Source organism: Mycteria americana, chromosome 17 (assembly GCF_035582795.1).
Source record: "Mycteria americana isolate JAX WOST 10 ecotype Jacksonville Zoo and Gardens chromosome 17, USCA_MyAme_1.0, whole genome shotgun sequence".
In the NCBI taxonomy this organism is placed as follows: Eukaryota; Metazoa; Chordata; class Aves; order Ciconiiformes; family Ciconiidae; genus Mycteria; species Mycteria americana.
In genome coordinates, this window is record NC_134381.1 from 3,993,839 (window position 1) to 4,018,953 (window position 25,115).

Sequence of the window (25,115 nt, forward strand, 5' to 3'; positions counted from 1 at the left end):
CGGAGCCGCGACGGATGGCGCTCATTGTCATAATTTATGCGGCGCGGGCACCCCCTGGTGGGGCGGAGCCCGGGCCGGAGCGGGGCGGGGGGGGCCCAACGTGGGGAGGGGAGGGGAGGGGAGGGGAGGGGAGGGGAGGGGAGGGGAGGGGAGGGGAGGGGATGGGGTGGGATGGGATGGGATGGGGATGGGATGGGGATGGGATGGGATGGGATGGGATGGGATGGGGTAGGATGGGATTGGGTGGGATGGGAGGGGATGGGATGGGGTGGGATGGGATGGGAGGGGACGGGATGGGATGGGATGGGATGGGATGGGATGGGATGGGATGGGATGGGATGGGGGTAGCGATGGGGCATCGGCATCCCCTCCCCGGGAACGGGGAGTTTTGCCCAGCCATGACGCCCATCGCCACTGCACCCCCACCTGCCCTGCCGGTGCTGGGGTGCCCCGAGGCCATCCCTGCCCCTTACCTCCCTATGCCCCCGTCCCAGCCCCGAAGAAACCCCCACAAACAGCCTTTTTCTAACCCGATAGATTTATTGAAAAATTAAAAGCACAAGCTCTGTATATATAAATACGACGACATTGCCAGCAATTTACAAGGCCTCCGGTTGCTCTCTCTGCATCCCCACCCGTGGCCTGTGCCACCTGCCCGGGCACCTGAGCACCCGAGGGAGCAGCGTCCACCCAAAAACCCCTCCAGCCTGAGCCACGGGCCCACCTTGCTCTGCGTGTGGCACTCAAATGACAGTGGGGACACCCAGACCTCCGCCGTCCTCCCACCCCACTCCCCAGCCTGGCCGAGGGGGAGAGGGTGTCCCCAAAGGGCAGCCCCCCACCCCAGAGAGGACAGGGATGAAGACTTTAAGGGATGTGTACTGATTTCTGCCCGTTCTCAGCCTGCCCTGCTCAGGCAGCGAGAGTCTGCGGTGGGTGGGGGGACATTTGGGGACGAGCTGGGGGTGTCTGTACGTGCGGGTGGCACAGCGGGCGAGGGCTCTGCGTGGTGGGATGCTGCTTTCACACCTCAGCGCTGCCTTTCATCCCCGTTCGGGTGCTCCCCGTCCCAAGCCACTCTCCCAAAACCCATCTGGGTTCCTAAAGGGCGACGTTGAATTCTGTGACCAAGAAATCAATGTAGTCCTTCTCCTTCAGCTTAAAGGCTTCAGCGATGATACGGGCGGCTTCCCGATGCTCTTTGCCCCGTAGCCCCGTGCCGTTCACCTCCAAAATGACGTGGCCCACCTTCAGCTTCCCGCAGTTGTGTGCCGAGCCTCCGCGCTGCGGGAGAGGGGTGGTGAGCTCACGGTCCCACCACCCCCCCGGCTCGTTCCAGGAATGAAATACAGGCGGCTTTGGGAAAATGGGAAATATTTCATTTCCATCATGTTCACCCTGACCCGGCGGTCGCCGGCTCAGGGTGAACATGATGGAAATGAAACATTTCACATTTTAGAAAAAGGGGATGAATTTGGCTTCCCTCCTGCTTGCTCCTGGAGCACAGCACCAGCTGGGATGGCCAAGAATAACCAAGGCGCAGTGAGCTCTGCTTTTCTTTTGCTGTAAACAGCTTGAATTTTGCCCCAAGTAAAGAGCAGAGGAAATGGTGCGGGGAGACAGCTCCCAAGGGCTCAGTTCCCCAGCTATCATCCGCCATTCCCCCTCCCCGGTCCTCTGTCTTCGCAGAAAAAGGGAGTTTCCAGACATCTGGAGACACCAGCCAAGCTTTCGGGGCTGCCCAGAGCCCCTCTGAAATGTCTGCAGCAAATCCTTGGCTCCCAGGACGTGCTTTATGGTATGGGATCACCCACGGGACACGAATGCAATCCTCAGCCACCAACCGAGCAGAACACTGCCTCGCATGTCTGGGGAGGGGCAGGGCTATAGGAGGGGAAAGCACACCTCCAAAATCCCCCCTGGGGCAGGGCTGCCGCTGCACTCTGGCCGTGGCTGAAGGGCTTTCCTGCGCCTGTCCAGGGAGGAGAGGGATGGGATACTCCAGCGCATCGAGTTCTTCCCATTCTCAGCCTGCCCTACCTGGATGGTGACGATGCGGGGCAGCGGCTGCCGCGTGTTCGCTCCACCCTCGATGGCGATCCCCAAGGTCGGCGCGCTCTTGGACACTCGGATCAGACACGACGTGGGCTCCAGGAGCCCCGGCTGCGGGGAGAGACGGCAGCACTGCCGAGGGAGGCCAGGCACCGTTTGCCTGCCGCGCTCCCTCGGCCGGGGCCCCGCGGCAGGCAGGTTCACCCACGGCTGGCTTCCACGGGAGAGGGACAGACACGCTGCCTGCAGCTGCTCTCTGACTCCTGACATCCAAGATCCCGACCGTGCGCAGGTCTGGGAGGGCTTGGGGAGGAGCGGAGCAGCTCTCCGGCTGCCTGCCTGCGCCCCTCAACCTCGCCACCATCAGAAACCCTCCAGTTTCCTTCTGATACCTGCTGCCACCTTCCCTTCCGGGTGACAGGTGACCTCACTCATGGGACACTGTGCCCCGCGGACGTCCCCTCGGAGCCATGTCCCAGGTAGCTGCTTGCCGGAGCCGGGAGGGACCGGATTTACCCAGGATGGAGTGACTCGGCCGACAGTGCCCCCTCAGCCGCTCCCGGCTCCCTTCCCCGCAGCTCAGCCCGCCAGCGAGCTGACTCAGCTCTGACACAAGAGCAAAAATCACCCGGCGAAGCACAAGAGGGGCTGCTGCCCGCAGGCAGCGGGAGCAGAGCCGAGGCAGCGGGGAGCAGCACTGCCCCTTGGCGGCCCCGGCTGCCCCCCCCCCCCGCACGGAGCGCCCCGAGGCCCCCGGGCACCCAGCCTCACCGGCTTGGAGGCCCCTTCTGCCGCTCCCTCGCTCCTCGCGGCCTCCTTGAGGCTTCGGCTTTTCCCAGGGACCGGCTGCCGGCTCTTGTCCTTGCCGCTCATCTCGACCTCCCCGATGTCCACCCCGCTGTCCTCGCTGAGGGTCTGCCCGCTGTCTGACAGCTGGGAGAGCGTGGAGGCTGGGGAGAGACGAGGGCTGTTAGAGGCCGGGCGGCCCGGCTCTGCGGCCAGCCGAGCACCCACAGGGCCACCTACCAGAGGGAGGACATCTCACCCGCTCCCAGGGCTGGGCAGGTCCCCTGGGATTTCGACCTGGACTTCAGAGCGGGGTTCCCAAGCGGACCCCTGCTGAAGAGCAGAGCTGTGCACAGGGAGCATCAAGGAAGAAGTGGCCCCAAACCCAGGTCCAGGATCCAACCCAGATCCCGAACTGGGATGGAGGGAGAGGGCGACGAGTTCAGGGATCCTGCTGGAGGCCAGCTGGAGCCAGCCCGTGCTCCACACCAGGCCTGGGAGGAGATGAGGACAGACCTGAGCGCAGAGGAGCTGCCAGGCAGGAGCTTTCTCCGCTTCGAGGAGAGACATCCTACTGTGTTCAGTGCTGGGCCCCTCACTCCAAGAGAGACATTGAGGGGCTGGAGCGTGTCCAGAGAAGGGCAACGGAGCTGGGGAAGGGTCTGGAGCACAAGGCTGATGGGGAGCGGCTGAGGGAGCTGGGGTTGTTCAGCCTGGAGAAAAGGAGGCTGAGGGGAGACCTCATCGCTCTCTACAACTGCCTGAAAGGAGGGGGTAGAGAGGTGGGGTCGGTCTCTTCTCCCAGGTAACAAGTGACAGGACGAGAGGAAATGGCCTCCAGTTGTGCCAGGGAGGTTTAGACTGGATATGAGGAAATGTTACTTCACTGAAAGGGTTGTCCAGCACTGGACCAGGCTGCCCAGGGCAGTGGTGGAGTCCCCATCCCTGGAGGTATTTAAAAGCCGTTTGGATGAGGTGCTCAGGGACATGGTGCAGTGGTGGGCTGGGCAGTGTTAGGTTTACGGTTGGACTCCACGATCTTAAAGGTCTTTTCCAACCTCTACGAGGCCGTGATGCTGTCATTCGGAGGATGACGACCCCAAGTGCAGACCGAGACGCTGCGCTGGAGTTGAGCGCCGGGAACAAGGGAGTGACGGCGCCTGCGGAGGGGGGTGAAGCTCGGGAAGCCGGCTCCGGGGCTCGGCGGAGCTGGGGTCACAGTGCTGACCCCGCGGCAGGACCCGGCCCCCCCAGCGCCATCGCCCCCCAGTGACCCCGCTGCAGTGGGAGGAGGGGGCCACGGGAGGGCGACAACGCCACCCGCGCGGGTGCCCGGGAGCCCGGCCGCGGCCAGGGCGCTTCGAGGGGCTCACGGGGGCGGGGGGATGCTGGGGGCACCCCCAGCCCCAACGGGGCCCAGCCGAAAGCAGAGCCCCCCCCTCGGGGCTGGGCACCCTCGGGCTCCAGGGCCACCCCTCCCATCCCGAGCCGCTCGCCGCGGGACCTGCCGAGGGAGCCCACGCTCCTCCCTTCCTTTTCCCGGGATATGCCGAGAATAAATCTGACTCCCAAGCTCAGTGTGGGCACAATTAAGACTTTTTTTTTTTTTCCCCGAAATCTGGAGTTAATGGGAAAAATCCCAGAATTGCTTCTTTTTTTTCTTTTAAAACTCCACTGGAAGCAGATTTTATGAACTAACGCCACCAAGCCCACACAAGACAGAAGTCGCAATCAACCGCCTAACAGAGCTCGGTCTTTAAGTAAAGGTCAGCCTGAATTGCACGGGGAACCCAGGGAGGCTTCGAAGAGCGTGCGGAATGCGACGGGGAGCCGGCCGCCCTGGCCCGGGGCCTCGCAGGTTTTCCAGCGTTGCCAAAACCCAGGGCTGAGGGCTTTGTCTCCGAGATTAACACCGCTACTGCTGATAATACCGAGGAGGGCTTCATGTGTTTCCTGGATTTTCGCTTTTTTTGCCATGATGCTGTCAAGCTGTTTTCTGAATTGAAAACTTTTCTATGAAAAAAAGCAAACCAACCCACAGCTACCAAACAGCAGCACACTGCTGCACCCATCCGGGCTCTGTGCCTTTTACCTCTACTGACCCGGAGTTTGAACCAAAACGGCAACGTTTTCCCCTGCGACTCCCCGCGGCACGCGCTGCCAGCCCGCATCCCCGCTGGCACGGGGAAACCCCGCAACCAAGCCTCGCACCAGGCAGGGACCGGCAGCCCGACGCAGGTCTTACTCTTCCGACCCCCTTCCCCAGTTCCTGCCCTTGAGGTCCGTCTCTTCTCCCGTTTCTCTCTCGAGGAACACCCCAGAGAGGGTTTTTTTCACCCCGCGGCTGACGACGTGACACCCACCTCTGGCCTGGGGCAAGGGCCTCACTTCATTGACGTCGGGCTCGCTGTTGGGTTGGTGCACCTCCACCATGATGAAATGCTGGTTGGCCACGGCCTGCGGGCTGCCCTTGTCCGGCGGAGGGGGTGCCGGGTGGGGCGGGGGAGGAGGAGGGGACGGGGACGGGGGGCTCCGAAGCCCACCGGCTGCGGGCCCCTCCGGGGGTGGGCTCTTCAGCCTCGTTGGGGACTGGACCCTGGGGAAGGGACCGATGGGGTGCTGGCTGACCAAGGAGAGCTGGGCATCCATTTGCCTCCTGGAGCTGTGCAGGGCCGGGGAAATGGTAGCATAGATAGCGCTTGGGGCAGACTCCTCGGTGGATGTGGTAGCAGTGGAGGTCATGCTGACTGTGTCCTTCTCGGGGTGGCTAGGAGGGGGCGTGGGGTTGCGGGGGGCCACGAAGAAGAGGCCTGACTGAGAGGACTCGGAGGAAGGGCGCTTGGGCTTGTCTTTCCCCGGGTTCCTGTGCTGGGCAGCAGAGGGGTCCAGCATCTGAGGGGCTGAAGGAGGAGGTGGGGGCTTGAAGTTGGGTGGTTCATCTGGGAAGGAGGAGAGATCATCCTGCCAAACCAAGAACAGAAGCCTTTAGGACACCACGCTCAGCTGCGAGAACTTCCCCAGGCCCACAGTCACCCGCGTCTGCCTTCTCACAGTGACCATGGCAAAATGAGCCGATTTTCATAGAAACGCCTTTCTGACCTTATTGGCAACAAGAATACGACTCACAAATGAGGACGATTAGAGGACAAACTACCCAACTTTTGCTCTGGTTCGCACAGATGCTACTCTTATTCCGACGGCCAGAAACCTTCTTCCTAACTGGTCTGATTAATTTGCTTCAGTGACTGCAGTGACACCACGGGCAGGTGATGTAGCAAAGAGCTACAGAACCTGAAGCAAAACTCGGCATCGTCAATTTGCCTCCCGCTCCCATCCGAAGCACAGCAGCACGGTGCAGTGTCTTACCAGGGAGATGTCCGGCAGGGTGTTGATGCTATTTTGGTGGCCATCTCCACCTCCCTCCAATTCTGACGTGTTCTGATAGGGCAAAGAAGGAAAAGAAAACCAGGTCACAGCAGCAAGGAGCAACCGCCGCAGTGCCAGCATGGTAGGGAACATGCAGAGTGAGGCAGGGCATTGCCCAAACCCCCCGCGCAAGGCCAGTCTTTCACCCAAAGGTTTTGGTTTCCTGGGAGGTTCCCTAGGGACTCACACGTACGAGCAAAGCAACTTGGTTGGGAAAACGACTCTCCCAGGCTAAGAAGCGCGCTCAAAGCACGCCGAGAACCTGACCCACCAGGGCACTTTCCTCTGCCGCGGAGGTGTGCTCCTCTTAACCCAAATCTCAGCTCCTCTCTCTAATTTGGAAGGAGGGGAGGAACCAGCTCTGAGGGCTGCAGGTTCAATACCTGGAATTTTCCCGGGAGAAGGGCAATGAAAAAGTTTAAAACTTCCCTCCCTTGCAAACCAGAGCGGTCGGTCTCAGATGCAAATAGAAGCCGCTGCCCCTGCCTTCCTTCCATGAGTCAAAACGTCATTAGAAAAAGTCACGACACAGCTCTGAACACATCACAGCTCCAGAAATCAAGAAGGGCTTCGGGAATCTGTCAGTCTGTCTGCGCAGGGGCAGCCGTCAGTCAGGATGGACCCAGGGGGAGGACGCTGGATACAGTCAAGCAGAGCAAACGGGCACCCTGGCTAAGCAACAGCAGGGCTGGCAGAACCGGGGGCTGGCAGAACCGGGGGCTGGGTGTGGAGCTCGGCCCTGGCGAGCCATGCCTGGCCTGGCCCGGCCCTGAACAGGGCTGAACCCAGCTGGTCCAGAGTCCAGCCCAGAGCCAGGGCTCTGCTGCTGGCTTTGCCCCAGGTACAGCCCGGGGGCTCTGCCGGCGGCGCGCAGCCCCGGCTCCCTGCCAGGTTCCCGGGCAAGGCCCTGTAGGAGCAAACCCAGACTCGGCACCCCCCTCCCACAGGGACTCCTGGTCCGAGAGGTGCTGCTGCTGCTCAGAAAGGGCGTACCTCGCTTCTGTCACATTCACGGGGATGTTTGTGTGCTTGTGCTGGAATGGGCAGGGTACGGTTTGTGTTTAACTGTGTGTTATTTATTGCAGGGTAAACAGCTGATTAGTTGAAACGCTGGTGCATCTGCATTTCCATCTGCTGGAGGCTGCTGCTGTGCCTGTAAGATGTTAGTGTCCCAAAATAGACACGGGAGACAATTAAGAGCATTAGAGAAGCAGCAAAAACATTGATGGAAAGTGCTTTTATCTCTGTGGCTTCAGAAGGAACCCTGGAGAACGAGAACTAAAAGAAATGGCTTGTTCAGAGAGTGACAGGGGAAGTATTCCCTTGGGAAACCACTCCTTCCTCTGATGAGGGCTGATTTCATCATCACTTAATCCAACGTAAAGGCAGGTGGCTTTTGAAAGAGAAACATCCCCTACCCCTTCTTGGGTTACTGACCGTGCAGCCAAGCCAGGGCAGGAGACAAATTTGGCCGAAAAAGATGGCAGCAGCAGCAGAGAGAACAGGCTTCGGCTAGACCCGACGTGCCACAGGACTCTGCACGTCCCAGCGCTGGCACGAAGGATGGGGCAACACCATACGTCTGAGGCTGGAGGAAGAGGCAGGCAGGGCTATTTCAAAAGCGACCTGCCTTCATATTGATTAAAATGATCATGAACTGCTCTGGGCTGCGCATGCATTAGCAATACGACTTCAGATTTGATTGAAGTGCCATTGAGTTTAAAATCCCCGGGTGCCATCACGTCCCCGCGTGACGCCAAGGAGCAGAGATGCTCCGGCGGACAAAACGCAGCGCTGGGTAAACTGCACCAAACCGCACCAGCGCGCTCGCCGCAGAGCTCCCTCCTTTTGCCGTTGTTTCCTCTAACGAGAAAGCTGTTCTGCAGAAAGCTGCCCAAGTACCACCCTCCCCCTGCGCCAGCCCACCTCTAGATGCTGCCCAGAGCCTTTAACCCAGCCAAACGGCTGCGTGCACAAGGAAAGGAGCCAAGGCGGAGACGGTGGCATTTCAGCACCAGCCTGGCCGTGTTCGGGAGGATCTCAGCTGTGTCCCTAACTCTTCCCTCTCCAGCCCTGCCTCTGCCAGCCTCAATCTGCCTCCAAGAGTTCACTGAGCTCTTGGCAAGTGCATCAGGACTAGACCCCTGCGATATGACCGGGAGCGGCCTGCCGTCAAGCAGTCATAGTTACGTCGCTACTAAAAAGAGGAGTCTGCCCAACGCCCCCCTAAAATCTGCCAGTGCCATCTCCTCCAGCCCTGCCACCAAACCCCGTGCCCATCACCGCGCCACCAAGCCCATCCCCGAGCACGCCACGCGCCGCGTCCCAGCCCAGGCCTCGCAGCTAGGGCCAGCCTGCTCCGAGGCTCGGATCCCGCTGGCGAAGGGCGGGCGGGCACGGCCAGCTGCACCCAGCGCCCTCCGCCAGCCCCGCGGGCGGCCCCAGTCCCGCTGCCCTGGCTCTGCTCGCCCCGAACAGCCAGGGCCGCTAAAACCGCTCACCTCCTTGAGGGCACTTTTTCCTGCTGAAGTGTACAAGCAGGAGATTTGCCTTTCCCCAAGCTTAGTACTTTGGGGGCAAAAGCAATTACATAGAAATTGCTCTGGGCTATAAAATGTAACGGCTTTTAAGCGGAGCATGTTTGCTTTCAGGAATTGGCTATTTTAAGACTGTGCTTTCCTGGATTTCCCTTGAAAGACCCATCGAAGCCACGTGCCACTGCTCTGAAAAATGAGTATTTATTGAGGAGGCTGCTCCCTTCTCCTGACTCTCTGCTCCTTTACCTCATCTATTTTCCAGTTACTTATAGAAACTGGAGGCCAGGCAAGGACCTTCCGGCCCCTCTGCGGGGCGCAGCTGGAAAACTTCTGTCTTCCCTATCTTGCACGGAGTCCACGGCAGGAGCAATGGAGCTGGAGAGCACCTTTCAGCCAGGCAGCCAGTTTCCATTCGCAGATTAAGCGGTGGAGAAACTACCACCTCCCTGGGGAATACAACCCAACCTTTAATTAACCTCACAGCTCCAAATGAGTCCCTTATTTTCCAGTTACTGCTAACGAGAGCTTTGCAGAGCTACTCAGCCTGACTCCCACAGGGTTCAAATTTTGAACAACTGCGCCGGTCTGAGAATAAGCCAGCTTTCCTCCTCTCTCCCCTTCCCTCTCCCACCCCAGAACGCATCCGCGGGGCTGGAGGAGCCCCAGAGCCCCCGGCCCCAGCCTGAGCACAGACCTCTCTGACTTCAGGGGCTCTGCGGGTGACGCAGTGACACCCGTGTGGTGGCTTCACTCTGCCTCTATCCTCTTTGCCCGAGAGGACCGTGCCAAGCACATGGGAAGCCTCCACGTGGGATGTCTGTGCCTGTCCTGGAGGGGGTCGGAGGAGAGCTGGGAGCTGAGCAGCTCTGTAACGGTGGCCGTAGGTGAGGAAGGTGTCCCCTGTTTCTCTGCCCTCATTCTGCTCTCCCTCTGGGGACACAGAGATCATCCGCCAGCTGCCAAAGAGGCTGTGGGCTCTTGTGCTTGAGATTCACTTTCCAGAGAGACGAACAGCCCAGTGCCATGCTCTCCTTACTTATACTTCTTGTGAAACGGAGACCAAAGACAGACAGGGGCTAGCAACTCAACTGGGTTACTGCACTGGGCCCGATCCTGCAGCTTCAGGGAGCTGGGAGCAAGTCAGTGCCTGTGGAATCAGGCCCTGGGAGGAGAAGGCACCTTTGGATGACAGCGCCTTTGCTAAGAGGCAGTGGAGAAGAAAAATGAAATCAACAGGGATTTCAATTCCTTAATCCTAACAACGGGGGCTGGGGCAGGAGGCAGGAAATGCTAGACTGCCTTGCTTGTAAGCACTTTGAAATTCATACCGCTCCGATCAGACAAGTTGCAGCCGATTATCGCAGCCTGCAGTTAACCTCTGCTTTGCAGGACCCATCTTGAGATCCAAGATTTACAAGAGGTGATGGTGACACTTAGGCAGACACACATCACCCGTGGGTGGCACCACCAAACGCGGCTTTGTCTTATTTCTGAGTATCCTTCAAGCATCTCGTAACAGAATCACTTTTTACGTGGCAGGTTCTGATCAGCCTCATGCTGGTTATTTTTGGCGTAAGTTCACCCACCGGCCCATGGAGAGCTGACGGGACAGGGGGTTTGGTCTAGGGTCACTGCCTTTGGTCACGAAGCCAAAGAAATCTGTGTCCCACGGTTCAGGGTGCCTGCGATAAACTCAATCTGGGAACACTACAGCTATCCTCTTCTACGTAAGTGCCATTCCCGGAGGGATGTGGCTTTTTGGGCCAGGTTCCTGAGGCCCAAACACAGCTACCAGAGGTCCTCTCTCCCAAGCAGTACCAGCGGCTCTCAGCTCCACCACTTGCTGTGCGTGCTGAGCCCGCTGACCCCTCTGATTTCCTCCCAGACAAGGAGGAGGGAACGCACTCCACACCACGGAGCGGTGTTGCAGGGCACAAGCCTGCTGTTCTTCTCAGCCTCCTCCCAACCAAGAGCTCTGTTATGACAGAGGGATTCCTGAGGCTCTCCCCACATCCACGTCTAGCCTCTCTAAAGTCTGCACGAGGATTTCTCCAAGGCTGAACATGTACAACGTGAGTACGCTGACCCCTCCGGCACTGGAGCACAGATTTTTGCAGACCCAAGGCCCGTAAGGAAAATTCTCCCCCATCCCCGAGGATGCGTGACGAGACGTGACCAGCCTACTGGTATTTAGCCAGGGTGCCCATACAGCAGGACAGCACAGCACAGGCAGAGCAGGCAACAAGGCAGGAAGGGCAGTCTGGGCTCCATCAGGCATCAGCGCTGCTGGTCCTTCTAAAACCCCAGCCCCGAGCTGTCAGCGGCACTCAGGGCTTTAGGGCAAGCAGGACAGCGGTACCGGCCGGGTTTGGTTCAAGGCTGAGTCTTGTCCGCACTGCAGCACCAAGGCCTGCAGCCGTGCTGGGGACAGGGACTCTGGAAGGGCTCAGCAGAGCCACAGGAAGAAAAGGCAGAGATGGGTGAAACGAGGCGGCTGTTCACGTGGCCGGGTCGCATGCTGGCCCCTGGACAGCCTGTACCCCGCCTCCCACCCGACGCACATTCGCACGCACTCTCAACCCGTCTACTATGGCAACCGCAGCACTCGAGCTCCCCGTCTCGCTGACGGCCCCTACCTCCATCAGGTCTATTAGCCACAAGAGCCGCTCCTGGGGACGTGCAAGGGGAAAAGCAGATTAAAACAAGCATAAAAGCGAAAACATAACATCAGGGAGGATGCAGAACAAATGAGCGAGACGAGCAAATCCCGGCACAACGCATCCCTCCTCCCCCCACCCCCCCCCCATCCAGCCGCATCCAGTGCTGAATGCGAAGGCTGAATCGAGCCCCTCCTGCGAGAGGGGCTGGGGAGGGCAACGCAGCAGGGGCTTAGGGCAGAACAGGGCAGAGGAAACAGTTTGGGAGCTCTGCCCCTCTTCTCTCTCTCTCTCTCCTCTAGCTGAGATAAGCACCCATGGCCGCGAGCCCGTGCTCTTTGCGTGGCAGTTGTTTTAGCAAGCAGTGGTGCTAAACATCTCCAGTGCCTGTCCCCACCGCCCGAGGCAGAGCTCAGAGTTCACGTTCTCACGCCCGTGGGAAGAGGTGCCACGCTGCCAGGGAGGAGCTGCGGTGGGACCAGGGGCGCAGGTTCTTGCGGGAAGCTCTTAAAACAGGGCCCGCCAGATGGTGCCCGCCCTCTTCTCTACGCCAGAACAGCACCCCGGTCTCCCTCGCTGACCTCTGGGCCATCGCTGGGCCATCGCTCGCACACCGGGCCCAGCAGCCACGCCTGGCACGCGGTGTCACAGGGCGCGGCGCACCCAAAGCAAGCGGTACGGCCCCGGGCCCGGGGACAGCGTGGGACCAGGGTGTCGCGGCCCGCGCGCGAGTCCCGGCAGACCTGTGTTAGCCCTCTGATGCTTCAGACAGATTTTCCCAGCGTGCCTTCGGAGAGCAGCGCAAAACTCGCTTTGTTGATCCTGATCCAGAACGGATCTCGCTGTAATCCATCCTGAACAGAGCAGATGGCTTTCCTACGGGTATTTGTGAAGGCAACGGGACAAAAGCACAGCTCTGATGCTCTGAAACTCTCCGAGGCCTCTTGGGAGGCTGGACCAAACTGCGTAGGCAGGACCAAAGCGTAGGCAGGCAGAGCCCCAGGACAGCCCCCCCTCTCCCCCGCCGGCTGTCTCGCCTGGGCCCTCCGCAGCACAATCCCACTCACCCCGGCCGTGGGCTGGTTTGCTTGCTGTCAAACTAGCAGAAAGCCCCGTTGTCATCCGTTCTTTTCATGAAGGTTTTAATTTCCAAGGTTGCTAATGCATTTATGATGAAAGGCATTTTATGGCTAGGAAATTAATTTCGGGGCTGTGTGCCTGCACACTCCGAGGTGATTACAATAACTTAATTAGACGGTGCGTGCAATGAATGCCTGGCAGAGAGACGTGGGAGCGCGGCCGCTTAATGCTGGAGAGTGGGCAGGGGACAGGATGCAGCTGGCCTGGCCGCTGCGGTCCCCGCTGGGATGGGGAGCCAGCGTCTTTAAGGAGGCGATTTAAAAGCAACAGCCAGAGCTGGTGAATAGCGGCAGGCACGCTGCGGCAGCGACAAGTCGCTGAGACTTCTGCGTGGATGCAGCTCGCGTTGTGCAGTGAAGGTCCTGGAAGGGAAGCAGACTGCCTCCCTTGCTGGGGACAAAGTGACACTTAGCACCAGGCCCAGCCCCGTGCAGGGGATAGTGGCATCTCAGTCTCAGGGGCACAGAGATACCAAGCACGTGTCACAGCATCACCTTATTCCACCTACAAATCATGCTACTGCACTCAGTCCACAAGGGAAAAAAAAAAAGCTTTGGGGGAATCCACCCAAAGGTGGGGAAGCAGACTGAAGGTGGTTTCCTGCAGGGTGAAATGCCTTTCTAGCACCTCGAGGAAGCGAGTTTGTTGTAGGGCTGCCAGGAGGAGGTGTTGAAAGAAAAAGGAACAGCCAGGAGGGACTCACCCGGGCCGAGCTGACGGTTGTGGCAGTGAAGTGGCTGCTGGAGGAAGAGACGGTGTCGCTGTAGGACATCATCGAGTAGGAGTCGGTGCCGATACTGGGCCCCGAGGGCTGCCGAGCCTTCATGGACTCAATCTCTCTCTTCAGCACCAGGTTGTCAAAGCGGTCGAGGTCTTGCGGGGAGATCACACCCCGCACCTCTGAAAGCAGTGAGAACTGGGCCAGGCAGACAGACAACCAAAGAGAGGTTGGGGCACGACCATATTCCTGGGTAGGTGAAGACCCATCCTCCCACACGGTTCAACAGTGGTAATGAGATGTACTGGCAGGTGACGCACGAGGAGGTTTGGTCCTAAACTTTACTAGAAGCTCCTCTGCCACTGAACACCAGCCTGTATCCCCCATTATGTCCTACATCTAGATTTTGCTTTCATACCCTCACCCTTGATCCTGAGCAGATAACCTTGGAGGCACTGAGCCACACTGTGACAACGGCTCTGCTCAGCCCACGGGGTGGAAGAAACTGTCCCGGACCTTGGTGTGGGCCTCACCTTAGCATGTGTGTTGAGTAGCTCAAAGAGCGCCATGACTAGAGCATCCACGGAGATGTTGCCTTCCTTGTACTCATCAAGGTAGTACCCCATGGTCGCCCGCTCCTGCTCGTTCAGCAGGTGCCGCGCCTGTTCCTCCAGCATGACTCGGGTCTGGTTCACCATGCTGCTCAGCGTTACCTGGGAGCCGGCCAGGCCCCGGTAAAACACGGGCTGCAGAAGAAGACAGGAGACAAGCTTTGACCTGGGATGCCAAGGAATCAGCTGCTGAAAGGAGGGCAGCTCGCTCTGCTGAGGCAGCTGGGCAGCACAGGCAGGACTGGCAACCGCCCCCTTGCTCTGGGCTCTGCCGGCAGCCCAAGCTGCCTGTGTTTCAGACCACTGCCTGCACCCAGCTACCCGTGGCGAAGCTGGAAAGCGGGACTGGAAGCGGGATGCCGAGAACGACTGGAGGCAGTTACCCCCAAGGATTCACCAGCACGGCCGCTCACTTAGTGTCACGACTTGTCTGGGTAACTCCAGAGCCATGAGTTTATGCAGCACCAGTTGAATAAAAAACCGGCTTCCCAGCTCTGTTCAGCAAGCGTGGACGCTGTCCCTTGACCAGCTACTGATTTAATAGCAGGCTTTATTCCTTCCTGGCAGAGCTGGGGGAATTGGGGCCACGAGAGAGAGGCAAGCTTCCCATCTTGTGTAAAAGGCACGTTTGCCCCCACTGCAAGCTCGAAGCAGACCCTGCTGAAGAAAGAACCGCTGGCAACCAAAGGAGTCCCAGGGAGAGACGTGTCTGGCTGCAGATGAAAGGTTTTTTTCTTTGAGAAGGATTTCTAAGAGGAGGTCCTTGCTGTTCCCCTCCCTGGCGGTGTTGGCACAGTCAGCGTAGGGACATGGAGCCAGACAAGACCCTGACTGTCCCGGGGACACTGAAAGGAGCTGAGGCTGGGAGCGTGCTGTGCCAGCAAACAGCACAAAGCCGTTATCAGTGAGAGCCACCTGTGAAACCTTGCCGTTGCATTTCCATTTGAAAGAAATGTGCTTTGCAAAGAGATGTTTGGAGAAGATGCAGTCACGGCACTGGGTAAGTCCCTGCCGCCGCCGCAGCCCTGCCACCGGCTGCTGGGCTGGAGAGGGCTGGCTCAGCTCTGCTTCGGGTGGGAAAGACCCCAGGAGCTGTCAGGGCCCAGAGACAGCCACCGCACGGAAGGCATCACGGTCACCTCTGCAGGGTGGAGGGGGTCCCCACAGTCCTTGCCCACGTGTGATCATTGCCCCTTGCCCATTAAAGTGACCATTCCCAGGCTAGGAGGCACCGGATGTGCTGCAGAACTGAGCCCTGTTTGTAGAAACACAGCCGGCAAAGTGAGATGGGCAGGAGAAAGGCCGGAGCCAGTTAAAACCCACCAGTCCTCATAAAACTAGCGTCCCTTTTATAATCAGGAGCCCAAAGCCCTCCCTCTCCCATGGAAAACAGGAGACAACGATGGCGATTTTTTCACGAGGCATCAGGAAGCCCTGGTATCTCTTACCCTGGCTGTCGCCTCCGCAGCATGATCGCCCACCGCCCTGCGAGGAGGGAGAAGACCAGTCAGCACTGAGCGCCGCGTGCCCGTCGCTCATCACCCGAGGCCTGGCACGAGATCTGTTACGTACTCTCCTCTCCGTGCCCGTAAGCTAAAAGCTCCTGGCCCGAGAGAACGGGGAAGGGGCAGCAGCGCGCTGTCCAGACCCCACGCGCCTCACGGGCCAGAGATGCTGTCTTCTAAGCACCAGGTATGGGGGCCACACACGCTACGCAGCGGGGGTTCTCCCACAGACAGGCTGCCGACGCACATCGCAGCGCATCAGGCGGCCACCGTGTCACGCGCTGCCACGCCACGCCCATCCCGGGGGACGGCACGTACCCTACGGGAGCGCTGGGTGGGCAGCCCTACGCGGCAAGCTTGCACGGGGTGTACCAAGCACGTACCCTGCTGAGTTGACGAGGGTCTCTCCGATCTGGGAGCTCGCTATCCACCTGGTCTCGTCCACAGTGGTGCGGGCATGGGGCAGCCTCCCGATGTCTTTCACTGTCATGATGAGGTGGCGGGAAGACTTGAGCAGCTTCACCGCCTCGTCGTGGGGGATGCTGAGGAAGCTCCTGCCGTTCACCTCCAGGATCTGGTCTCCTACCTGTGGAGTCAGGATGGGGTGAGCCTGGCAGGCCCTGGGGGGTTTCCCGTTAGGAATACGCCTTCTTCTCCCACCAGGGAGGAGCTACTCAGTCTACCCCACCATCAAACTAGGACCACAGCAACTGGAGGCACCCAGAAAGATGAGGGAAAGGGGCCAAGTGCTGGTGGCTGGAGACCAAGCACTCAAGACAACAGCCAGCAACGGACCAGGGTGCGAAGCCTGGAGGAGCCTGTTTAGGATCCCAAGTCAGACCGATCTGCCCAGTCCCCTCCATTAACTAGATGTGCAGACCCGCCTGGGTTAGAAACAACCCACAAAGAATATCAAGACCTCCAGCCCCAATCCCTCCTGCTGATCCAGGAGGCCAGGAACCATCTGCGGAAGCCCCAAACCTCAGATCTCTGTGTGCAGCAGGGAGGGTTCAACTCGAGTGTCTCACCACAGTCTCCAACGCTCTGTAAACTGCAGGATCTAAGACAGCTGGATTTCATCTCTCCTCTCCTCCTATTTCCTCCCCAGCTGCTCCTGAGAGCTTTCATTTTGTGGCCAGGGCCTTTGCTGTAATCAGGAGCTTCCCTGACAGCCTGGCCATGTTCAAGACACAGCACTCAGCTGGTATTTCCCCCTTCATCCCAGGGCCTCTTTCTCTTTGCTTCTAGGGCATTCAGCGCCACTCCTCCTCACGCCCATATCACAATTCACCCTGTTTCTGATAAGCCACCTCTTTGAAACCGCTCTTTCATATCTTCGTTTAACCATAGGCTTCTGTTCAGCTCTCTCACAACACAGTCTTATTTTCTTTATGCTGCAATGCAAGAAGAATGAGACATTCCTTTAAATAACTTGCCTCCATCTTGGAGGAGAAGAGGAGAAAAGAGGGAGAGGGAAGAATTTCTAAGGCTCAAAAAATAACATGGAGAATTAATATGATCTTTTCAGCTCAGTCCATCTCATTCTACTGCTGGGTCAAGGAAGCCTCAGAGGACCGGGATTAATTCTTCATATTCTTAAAATGATTTACTGCAGTGAGAAGCCATGGTTAACCACTGCACGGTCTATGTGGTGGGCTGGGACTCTGCTGCCACCCGAGTTTTCACCGGAGGGGTACCCTGAACTTCGCTGGGGTGAAACAGCGGACATCAGGACTACCACCAGCAAAGCTCAGCTCAGCATAAAGCACGAGCAGCGACTGCTGCGGCAGGGAGGGGAAGCCAGCTGCTGGTCAGGCAGCGGCTGATCCAGAAATCACGGTACAGCCCCCGCACTTGGACGTCGCCTCTGTCTTGTGCTGCAGCCGTGCTGAAGCTCACGAGAGCAGAGGGCCAGGGCCCGCATCGGCTGCTCTCCAGAGCAGCATTGCCAGCTGAGATGGAAGGCGGCCAGGGGCTGCAGCAGCCGGACTGACGCACACGCGGGCAACCTGCGCGCGCGCGCGCTCCCGCTCGGCTTCCGCGAGCCTGCGCTGCTGCGCCTGTGGCAACCAGACGGTCGATCCAACAACCACCAAGGCTTCCAGGCTAACAGGACTCCTGTCAAGGCATCCGCTGCTCTCACTTTGTCTTCCTGGGACAACGTTTCCCTTCCACTAGTGCATCCAGCAAAGGGCTGGAACCGAGGGCAGAGCGGCCATGCCACGGTGTCAGATACCGTGCGGATAAAACCAGACTGTGGCTTCTCCAGGCATCCCCATGAGGACGTCCTCGGCAGAGAGAGCACAAGAACGGGGAAGAAAAGACAGAGAGAAATCCTGCTGCTTGGGCCACGGGCCAGAAGAGACCCCTGACCACAGCCCTGGCTGTCTTGAGGGCTGTGACCGTTCAGACCACCCCGGAGGTGGTGTTTATGAGAAATCAAGTAGAGAGAAGGAGAAGAGCGAGCCGGTGGAGAGCCCCTGGGTGGCAGGAGTGAACACGCCTTCGCAGGGCTCTGTCACAGGGGATAGGGGCAGCAGGACCCTGGCTCCGTGCTCATCTCGTGAGCCACTGACCCACCTCGGGCTGTCTGAAACGGATGCAAATCCCGGTCCCCAGAGTCCCACTGGGGTGAGGGTATTTGGTGAGCAGGGTCGGACCCTGCCGGCATTCAGGGACAGTTACCCCGTGGCTGGAGGCTGTCCCGGCCGCAGCGTAACCAGCCAAGGGTGCAGGGCACAACCAGGAGCACGAGCCAGAGTCTCAACAGGAGTGTGACTGACCATTTCACAGAGAGGGTTTTAGTCTGGGAGCTGCCATCACAGCAGAGGCCACGGTCCAGCCCCACGTGCCCCTCTCGTAACTCTGCGACGCCGTGGTCTCAGCCTTTCATTTCTAACAGTTTTTTCATTCCCGTGGCACCAGGGCAGCTCCCAGACAGACTGCTGTAGAGCAAAGTTGGCTCAATAGCAAAGAAAAACACCATTACCTTGAATTACGCTCCTCCAAGCAGCCCTCGAGGGGAGACTGCAGCAGTTTAATTGTTATTACATTTTGTTGTGTTTTGAAATGAGTCTTAAAGAAAATTCCAGGTGCCTTTTACAGGGGCCCTGGGCCTGCTTGCCCAAGTGGTGCCAGGCAGCAGCCACGCTGGCCCCACTGCAAAACCAAGCCAGGACGCCGGACCCTGGGGAAACTCTTGGCCCCGCGATCCGCACCGAGAGGCTGCAGAGCACTGGTGACCCCCTCCATGCAGGTGCAGACCGTCAAAGCGTTAGCCGATCCACACGAGGCTGTTGCCAAGGGGAATCTGGCTCTTCCCATCCAGCTCAGCGCCCAGAAGCACCCCCCCTTCACCGGCCCGCAGCAGTGATCTGCCTCAGTTAATGGGTCGGACTGAAACTCACGGCTGCTTCTTGCAGGGTTGGCTTTCAGCTGGTTCGGCTCTCTCATCCGACTCCCCACATGGCTACAGGACCAGACGGCTGCTGCGGGGTGGCAGGAAGCCCCAGGACCGTCCCCAGGACCGTCCTGGACTGGTGGGTGGCCACCATGCCAGCAGAGGTGGCATGGCCTCAGAGCAGCACAAAGCTCCGGGAGCACTTCACTCACTCCAGCCTGCTTTCCAGGGGAGGGCAGAAGAAATCCCCCGAATCCACTGCATGGCACTTGTGCAAATAGGTATCGCTCAGGCTGATTAAGGGATTACAGAGGCAGTTTCTGCATGCAAAGGAGGCACGGCAGCTTCCCTCCCTGCCCACTGCAGGGACACGGAGCGTCTTATACGGAGACCTTTGTGCTCCTCTGGCCTTGCAAAAATAGATGCAGAGGGAGGGATGGCACAGGATCTCCCGGAGAAGCAACAAAGAGATGCAAAGGAATGGGAGAACCTGGGGGTTATCGAACATCCAGGAGGTGGGGAAGAAAATCTTAAGATGCCTGCAGCAGCAGTGTGACTGAGCCCAGGAGAGAGTCCAGATTTAGACTGGATATGGATATTAGGAAAAGGTTTAGATTGGATATTAGGAAAAATTTCTTCACTGAAAGGGTGATCAAGCATTGGAACAGGCTGCCCAGAGAGGTGGTGGAGTCACCATCGCTGGAGGTATTTAAAAGCTGTGTAGATGTGGTGCTTAGGGACATGGTGTAGTGGTGGACTTGGCAGTGTTAGGTTTACGGTTGGAGTCGATGATCTTAAAGGTCTTTTCCAACCTAAATGCTTCTATGATTATATAAGACCTACCAGCGACACTCAACTAGTTGGGTTAGTTCAGACTAGAGGTGTCAGAAGGGGCTGGTAAAGGTCCTGTGAAGAAGCAGGCAGGACCTTCCAGCTGTCCGAGACGTGGCTGATGCCTCTTGAATGAACAGAGCAGACAGGCAAAAAGACTACGACCAACAGCTCATGGACCACTTTGCTCAGTGTGCAGCTGCGATTTGAGAATGATCAAGCAAGCCTGCAACAAAAACACGTGATGGGAAACCGTGGTAAGAAACACATCGAGAATAGCTCAAACTAGTGTAATGGCGATATCCAAGTGAATGTGCGACCTTGCTGTGAGTGCATTCCCTGAGTACATCTCTGCCTGCTCAGCAAGGAGAGACAGAGAGAAAAGTTCTAGAGAAGAAACCAGAAATGATTAGTGGCAGATGAAGGTGCCTGTGAAAGGACAGATCGAAAAGATAAGGCCTGTTAAATTTAGAGAAGAGATAATGTGTGGGGAGCTTGATGGAGCTACACAAAATAATGCTGGCAGTAATGAGAAGCCAGAGAAGGGCTCCTGTTTGCCCTTCCCTCTGATGAAAGGACAGAGGATGCTCGGTGAGGCTGGAAGAACGCTCTGCGCGGCGTCAACAGGAGGAAAGGAGCCGGAGCAAAAGCAGCAGAGGCAGCTCGGACGCAGCTCAGCTTGGTTCTGCGTTCAGCTCCGTCCAGTGACCCTGAGCAGATTTGCCTCTTTCTTCTGGGGACAGTTCCTTCCTCTGTGACACACAGAGGGGCTGGTGGACAGCAAGGGCTGTGGCAGCACAGGAGAGCCCAGTCCCCGCCAACACCATTGGCAGGGCCCCTGAGCTTTGTCCTCACGTGGGTCAGCCGGAGCCCTCTGCTTGCTGTCTTCATAACCGATGTTAACAGGGCAGCTGCACAGCTAAAGGCAAAAGAGATGATGTAGGCAAGAGATAAACCCACAGTCCTATGGCCAGCCAAGAGGGGAGCCAACCCCTTCAAGCTGGGCTCGCCTGCAGCTCAGAGGGAAGAGGGAGCATGCGGCAGCTGCGTTTCAACAGCCACTGCAAGGCCCTGGCGTCGGCACGGGCCAGGTCCCGCTGCGCCATCTTTTGCTTTGGCTCCAGTAGGATGCTCAAAGCAGCGGGTCCTGCAAACAAAGCCGCCTGCTCTTGGCTGGCCTTTCCCTCCTCTGACTTTCCCCGTGGAAGGATCAGAGACAGCTCTGGGCACAGGTCGGACTTGGCAGGTCACGACCAGGGGGACGGCGGCCCTTTGCACCGGCTGGCCGGAGGGCAGAGAGCAGAGCTGCGTCAGGGTGGGATACTCCCACCTACCCCCGCAGACTGCGGAGCACGGACTGGTTGCCTGTATCATACGCTACGGATGTGAAACTTCCCTGGTTTGAAAGACAGAGCCTGGAACCGACCTCACCTCTCTGAACCAGCTGCAGAAAGAGAGCCAGAGGCAGCCAGCTCTGCCTGAGCTGACCCAGAGAGACCAAGGACCGGGAAGGGAGGGAGGGAGCCAGCCCAAGGGAAGGCAAATGACACAAATGACCACGTTTCCAACTGTCAGACTCCACGAATATCCCAGGTTCCCTTCGAGCTCTGTCAGCTTTAAACCAACGATCAGAAAATTGCTGACCACCACCATAACAGGGAGGGAAAATCATGCAAGTGCCTAAACTGCCAAGAGAAACATGCATTCAGGTGTAATGAGGATCATCTCTCCGGTCTCTCTAATCCACTGGAGTGGATTTTGCTGCTAAAACAAGGAGCACCGAGCTTACTGCAGCACCAAAACCATGAAAATTCAAATTCGATTAGATAGCTTTATTGCAATTATGAATCTTTAATAGTTTTCCATATCAGGGATTAAAATGTCATTATTTTTTGTTCAAGACAGTTATACAGATTTAATAACCTTTCTTTAGTTTCTCCTTTCAAGAGTGGACCAAAAGGAACCTGGCAAGCCCTCGCCGTATCAGGGAGACCAGAGGGGCCCTGGACAAGCTACTTCGTCTGTCTGCGTCTGTCCTTCATCGCTGCCTCGATGTTTATCCAGAGTCCTTCACGGCTCTCTGGTCTCCTGTGCTCTGTTAGCATCGTGCCCAGCACAAGACCACCTCTAGCTGGTGCTGACGGGATATTAACACCGGCTGAGAACAACTAGCCACAAAATACTCGGAGAAGTTTAAGCACCTCGTGCAGGGGGAAAAAAAGACCTTGCAAAAATAATCGCTGGTGAAGGGCAGATAAGGGAATCGCTGGACGGCCCAAATGCCTGCAAATCAGCCTATCTTGATGATAGCCTCCTATTAGAGCTGGAAAGGATTTTTTTCTAATTAACATAGATAATAATAATTTTTTTTTTTCCACAAAGTCAAGGACAACTGGGAAGGTAACAAAAGACTGCAGTAGATGCCTCGTTTACATCTCTAAAACAAACGCTGACCCTGGCAAATGATTTGCTGTACGCACAGCTCCAAACCAACAGAGAATACAAGAAGTAATAATAAGACAGAAAAAGTTATAATAAAACACAGAAAAATTATTGCCTTGGGTATTTCAGGAACAAGTTTTCAGTTGTGCTCAGCTAACGGTGGTGGACACAACGGGACGTGCTAAGTGCCTAACCACTTCTAAAAATGGGATTATTCTCATTTCCTCGGGAGAAATCTACCTGAAAAGCAGGGACTGAGCATGACGTGCCAGAGGTGACGGAGCACAGACAAGCAGCAGAGTTCAGAATAGCACATCTCAATGACAGCCTTGGCCTTCTCCCTCTGGAGACACAGAGAATAACATGGGAAAGGGAGGTGCAGTCAAGAGAAACTTAATGGGCTTAAGACAAGGGTTCTGAGCACCTAAAGTCTCTTAAAAATAATCAAAATTGGCTCTGGGAGAAATTCAGTCACACAGACAGAAAAATAGGTGAGAGATTTTAAACGTGAGTTAATGTTAAATGACACCAAATTGAGCTGGGAATACCAGGGCTAATAGGATGCCAAGTGGTTTGGCACCAGCACCAGTCTTATTTAATGCCACTAACGCGCTAGAAGAGAGGTTAAATTACACTTGTGGATGCCACTAAAGTAGAAGGAGTCTCTCTCTAGCACAAATAATTACCAAAAGCAGACCTTAAGAAATTCACAATATGGGCAGGAAAAAGGATGAATCGATTTGGAAATGGCCAGGTTAAGACTCGCAGAAAAATAAGGAGGTACTCAACTTCCCCAGGAGGGAAACAGGTCGGGGCAGGTGATCCCCGTGCAAGGAGGCCAAGGCAGCCTGTTGGAAGGATCAGAGACAGATCTGGGAGCAAGGCAAGGGAACCGCGGGTGCCAAGCGCTGCCTGAAAACCCGTTCTTTTCCCCAAACACCTCGCAATACGAATAGGAGGAACAAAGCAGATACGGACTGGAAATGAAAGGATACAAGGAAAGAAGATTGTCTCTTGGGGTAGGCAGTGGTTTTGGCACGGCTGCGGGGAGGTTTCTGGTAACTTCCCAGAAGCGGAGCAATTTAAGCAACGATACCTGTCCCTGGAAAGGTGACGTTGTTTGCGGGACCACGACACGCTGCCTCCAGTGGAAAGGTTACATCCTGCGTACCACGACCACTCACCTCCTCGTTGAATTTCGCACTATGCAGCTTATTCCCCAAACTCCGAGGCAGCCACGAGACTCTTCTTTTATCTTCTCTTTTTCAGTATCTTTGTCTACGTGCGGACCTCAAAATACAAGCCAGTTTTCAAGAGGCAGCTTCATGCCTGCCACCGACGATGTAAAATCATTCACCTCTTCCTATTTACAGTTTCTCTTCTTCGCTCCTTCTCTTGTATAAGGATATACGTGGATGGTGGTAGGCTCTTTTTACCCCAGCCTTTGTGCTGGGAACTCAATACTGAGTAGTTTGTTCAAAGAAAGCTACCTGAAATCTGCTATTTCTGATATAAAGGTCAAGGAGAGGAAAAAAAAATTTGGCTTAAAAAAAAAAAAATCCTGTCAAAATACACCACCAGAAAAAATGAACGAGGAAGAAATCGGGATGAGCAGAGCCACGAACGCCAGCAGAACAAGCTCCGCTCCTGTACGGCAGCGCTGCGAACGTCACGGAGGAGGCAGGAAGGACAGAAGCCGAAAGCAAACCGGACCGGCTCGCGTTCCTCCTTTGCAGTCCTCTGCTAACCTGCACTTTTGCAGTCTGAGAACTTGCACCGAGGCAGCATATTTTAAAACGTGCCCAAAGAGCGCATTGTCAGAAGTTTCATGAATGAATAAACGTAAGGGCGGCCAAGGCCAAGAGCATGAATATTTGGTTACTGCCTGACTGCAGCGACCCAGCCCGCCTTCTGCTGGCCCCTGCAGAGCGCTCGGCCTCGTGGCCGTGAAGCCGGAGGGAGCAGAGCAGCAGCACCCAAACGGGCATCGGCACGGCTACGTCTCCTCTGGGACCCGCTTCTCCGGGCCACGGCCCCTGCTTCCGCAGCAGCCAAAAGCCAGCTTAGCTTTTGAGCCCGAGAGAAACCTCCTTGGTTCTGACCGGCTTTCAATATCACATTGTTCGCCCTTTAATCAAAATTTAAGGGAAATGTAAAACATGTTATTAAAACATTCAAACCTTCTGATTTGGTGCCACAGATGCAAGAAGGTTTTCCCTAAAACGAAAAGTCTGGCAGAATCAACTCAAACAATTCTGGTAACAAAGTCAGTGAAAGCAGCAAAACCGAAGTATTCCCTGCCTGGGAAGTCAGCAGGAACCTTCCCATCGACCCAGCAAGGTTGGGTTGAGCCCACATTGAACAAACCCACAATTTTTCTATTTTAGAGAGCAACAAATTATCTGGAAATCACATTTGCCCAGCAGCTCTTCCCCCCTCGTGGTACCACGTCCCTTCCAGCCCCACCTGGAGCAGCGCAGGGAGCGTGTGGATGCAGTCCACGCCCGACCACGTCTAACGGCAGAACATAAAAGGCCTTTCTTTATCTCCAAACCTCCAAGTAGTTTTAAATTTACTGCCTGCAGCATACACAAATCAGGGTGGGAAGCGTCTGCGCGTATCTGAAATCACATAAAGCCTGACATTCGGGAAAGTATCGGCCTGCTGGCACGCGCAAATCAGTTACTAGAAAACAGAACAGCAGGAGAGAGATTTAAAGAATCAATAAGCAGAGGCTCTGGTGTGCAAACAATTGCCACAGCGCGGGGACCTTGCTCGGCAGGGACGGAGGGGAGTAGCACGCACCGCTCCATGTGCTTCGACTACAGCGTGCGCGTGATCATTTTCTTGCCTTCCTAGCAGGCGTGAAGTGAGAGGGGGAGGGATAAAGGCGTGTGCTATGCCGCTGTGACTTTTCCTGCGTGTGCGTGTTTGCAGTGTGACAGCAGCTGTGCTGAGCTCACCGGTAGCTGGACCCAACCAAGAAAAGCAGCAATTTTCCCAGTGCAGC

At 56.8% G+C, this 25,115-nt stretch overlaps 1 protein-coding gene across 3 annotated transcripts in view; it reads right to left on the reverse strand.

The window, feature by feature from the left end:
* Positions 1 to 535: 535 nt before the first annotated feature.
* WHRN (whirlin) overlaps positions 536 to 25,115 on the reverse strand; it is a 57,764-nt gene continuing 33,184 nt past the window's right edge. For 2 of the 3 annotated variants that reach the window (XM_075519687.1, XM_075519685.1), the window contains 10 exons: positions 15,816 to 16,018; positions 15,376 to 15,412; positions 13,850 to 14,062; positions 13,302 to 13,514; positions 6,205 to 6,276; positions 5,202 to 5,799; positions 3,897 to 3,998; positions 2,824 to 3,002; positions 2,041 to 2,163; positions 536 to 1,284 (listed from right to left, as the gene is read on the reverse strand). In XM_075519687.1, coding sequence (XP_075375802.1) covers positions 1,102 to 1,284; positions 2,041 to 2,163; positions 2,824 to 3,002; positions 3,897 to 3,998; positions 5,202 to 5,799; positions 6,205 to 6,276; positions 13,302 to 13,514; positions 13,850 to 14,062; positions 15,376 to 15,412; positions 15,816 to 16,018 — 1,923 coding nt within the window. In that variant the 3' untranslated portion in view covers positions 536 to 1,101. The remainder of the gene's footprint in view (positions 1,285 to 2,040; positions 2,164 to 2,823; positions 3,003 to 3,896; positions 3,999 to 5,201; positions 5,800 to 6,204; positions 6,277 to 13,301; positions 13,515 to 13,849; positions 14,063 to 15,375; positions 15,413 to 15,815; positions 16,019 to 25,115) is intronic. The other variant, XM_075519686.1, reaches the window with a different exon arrangement.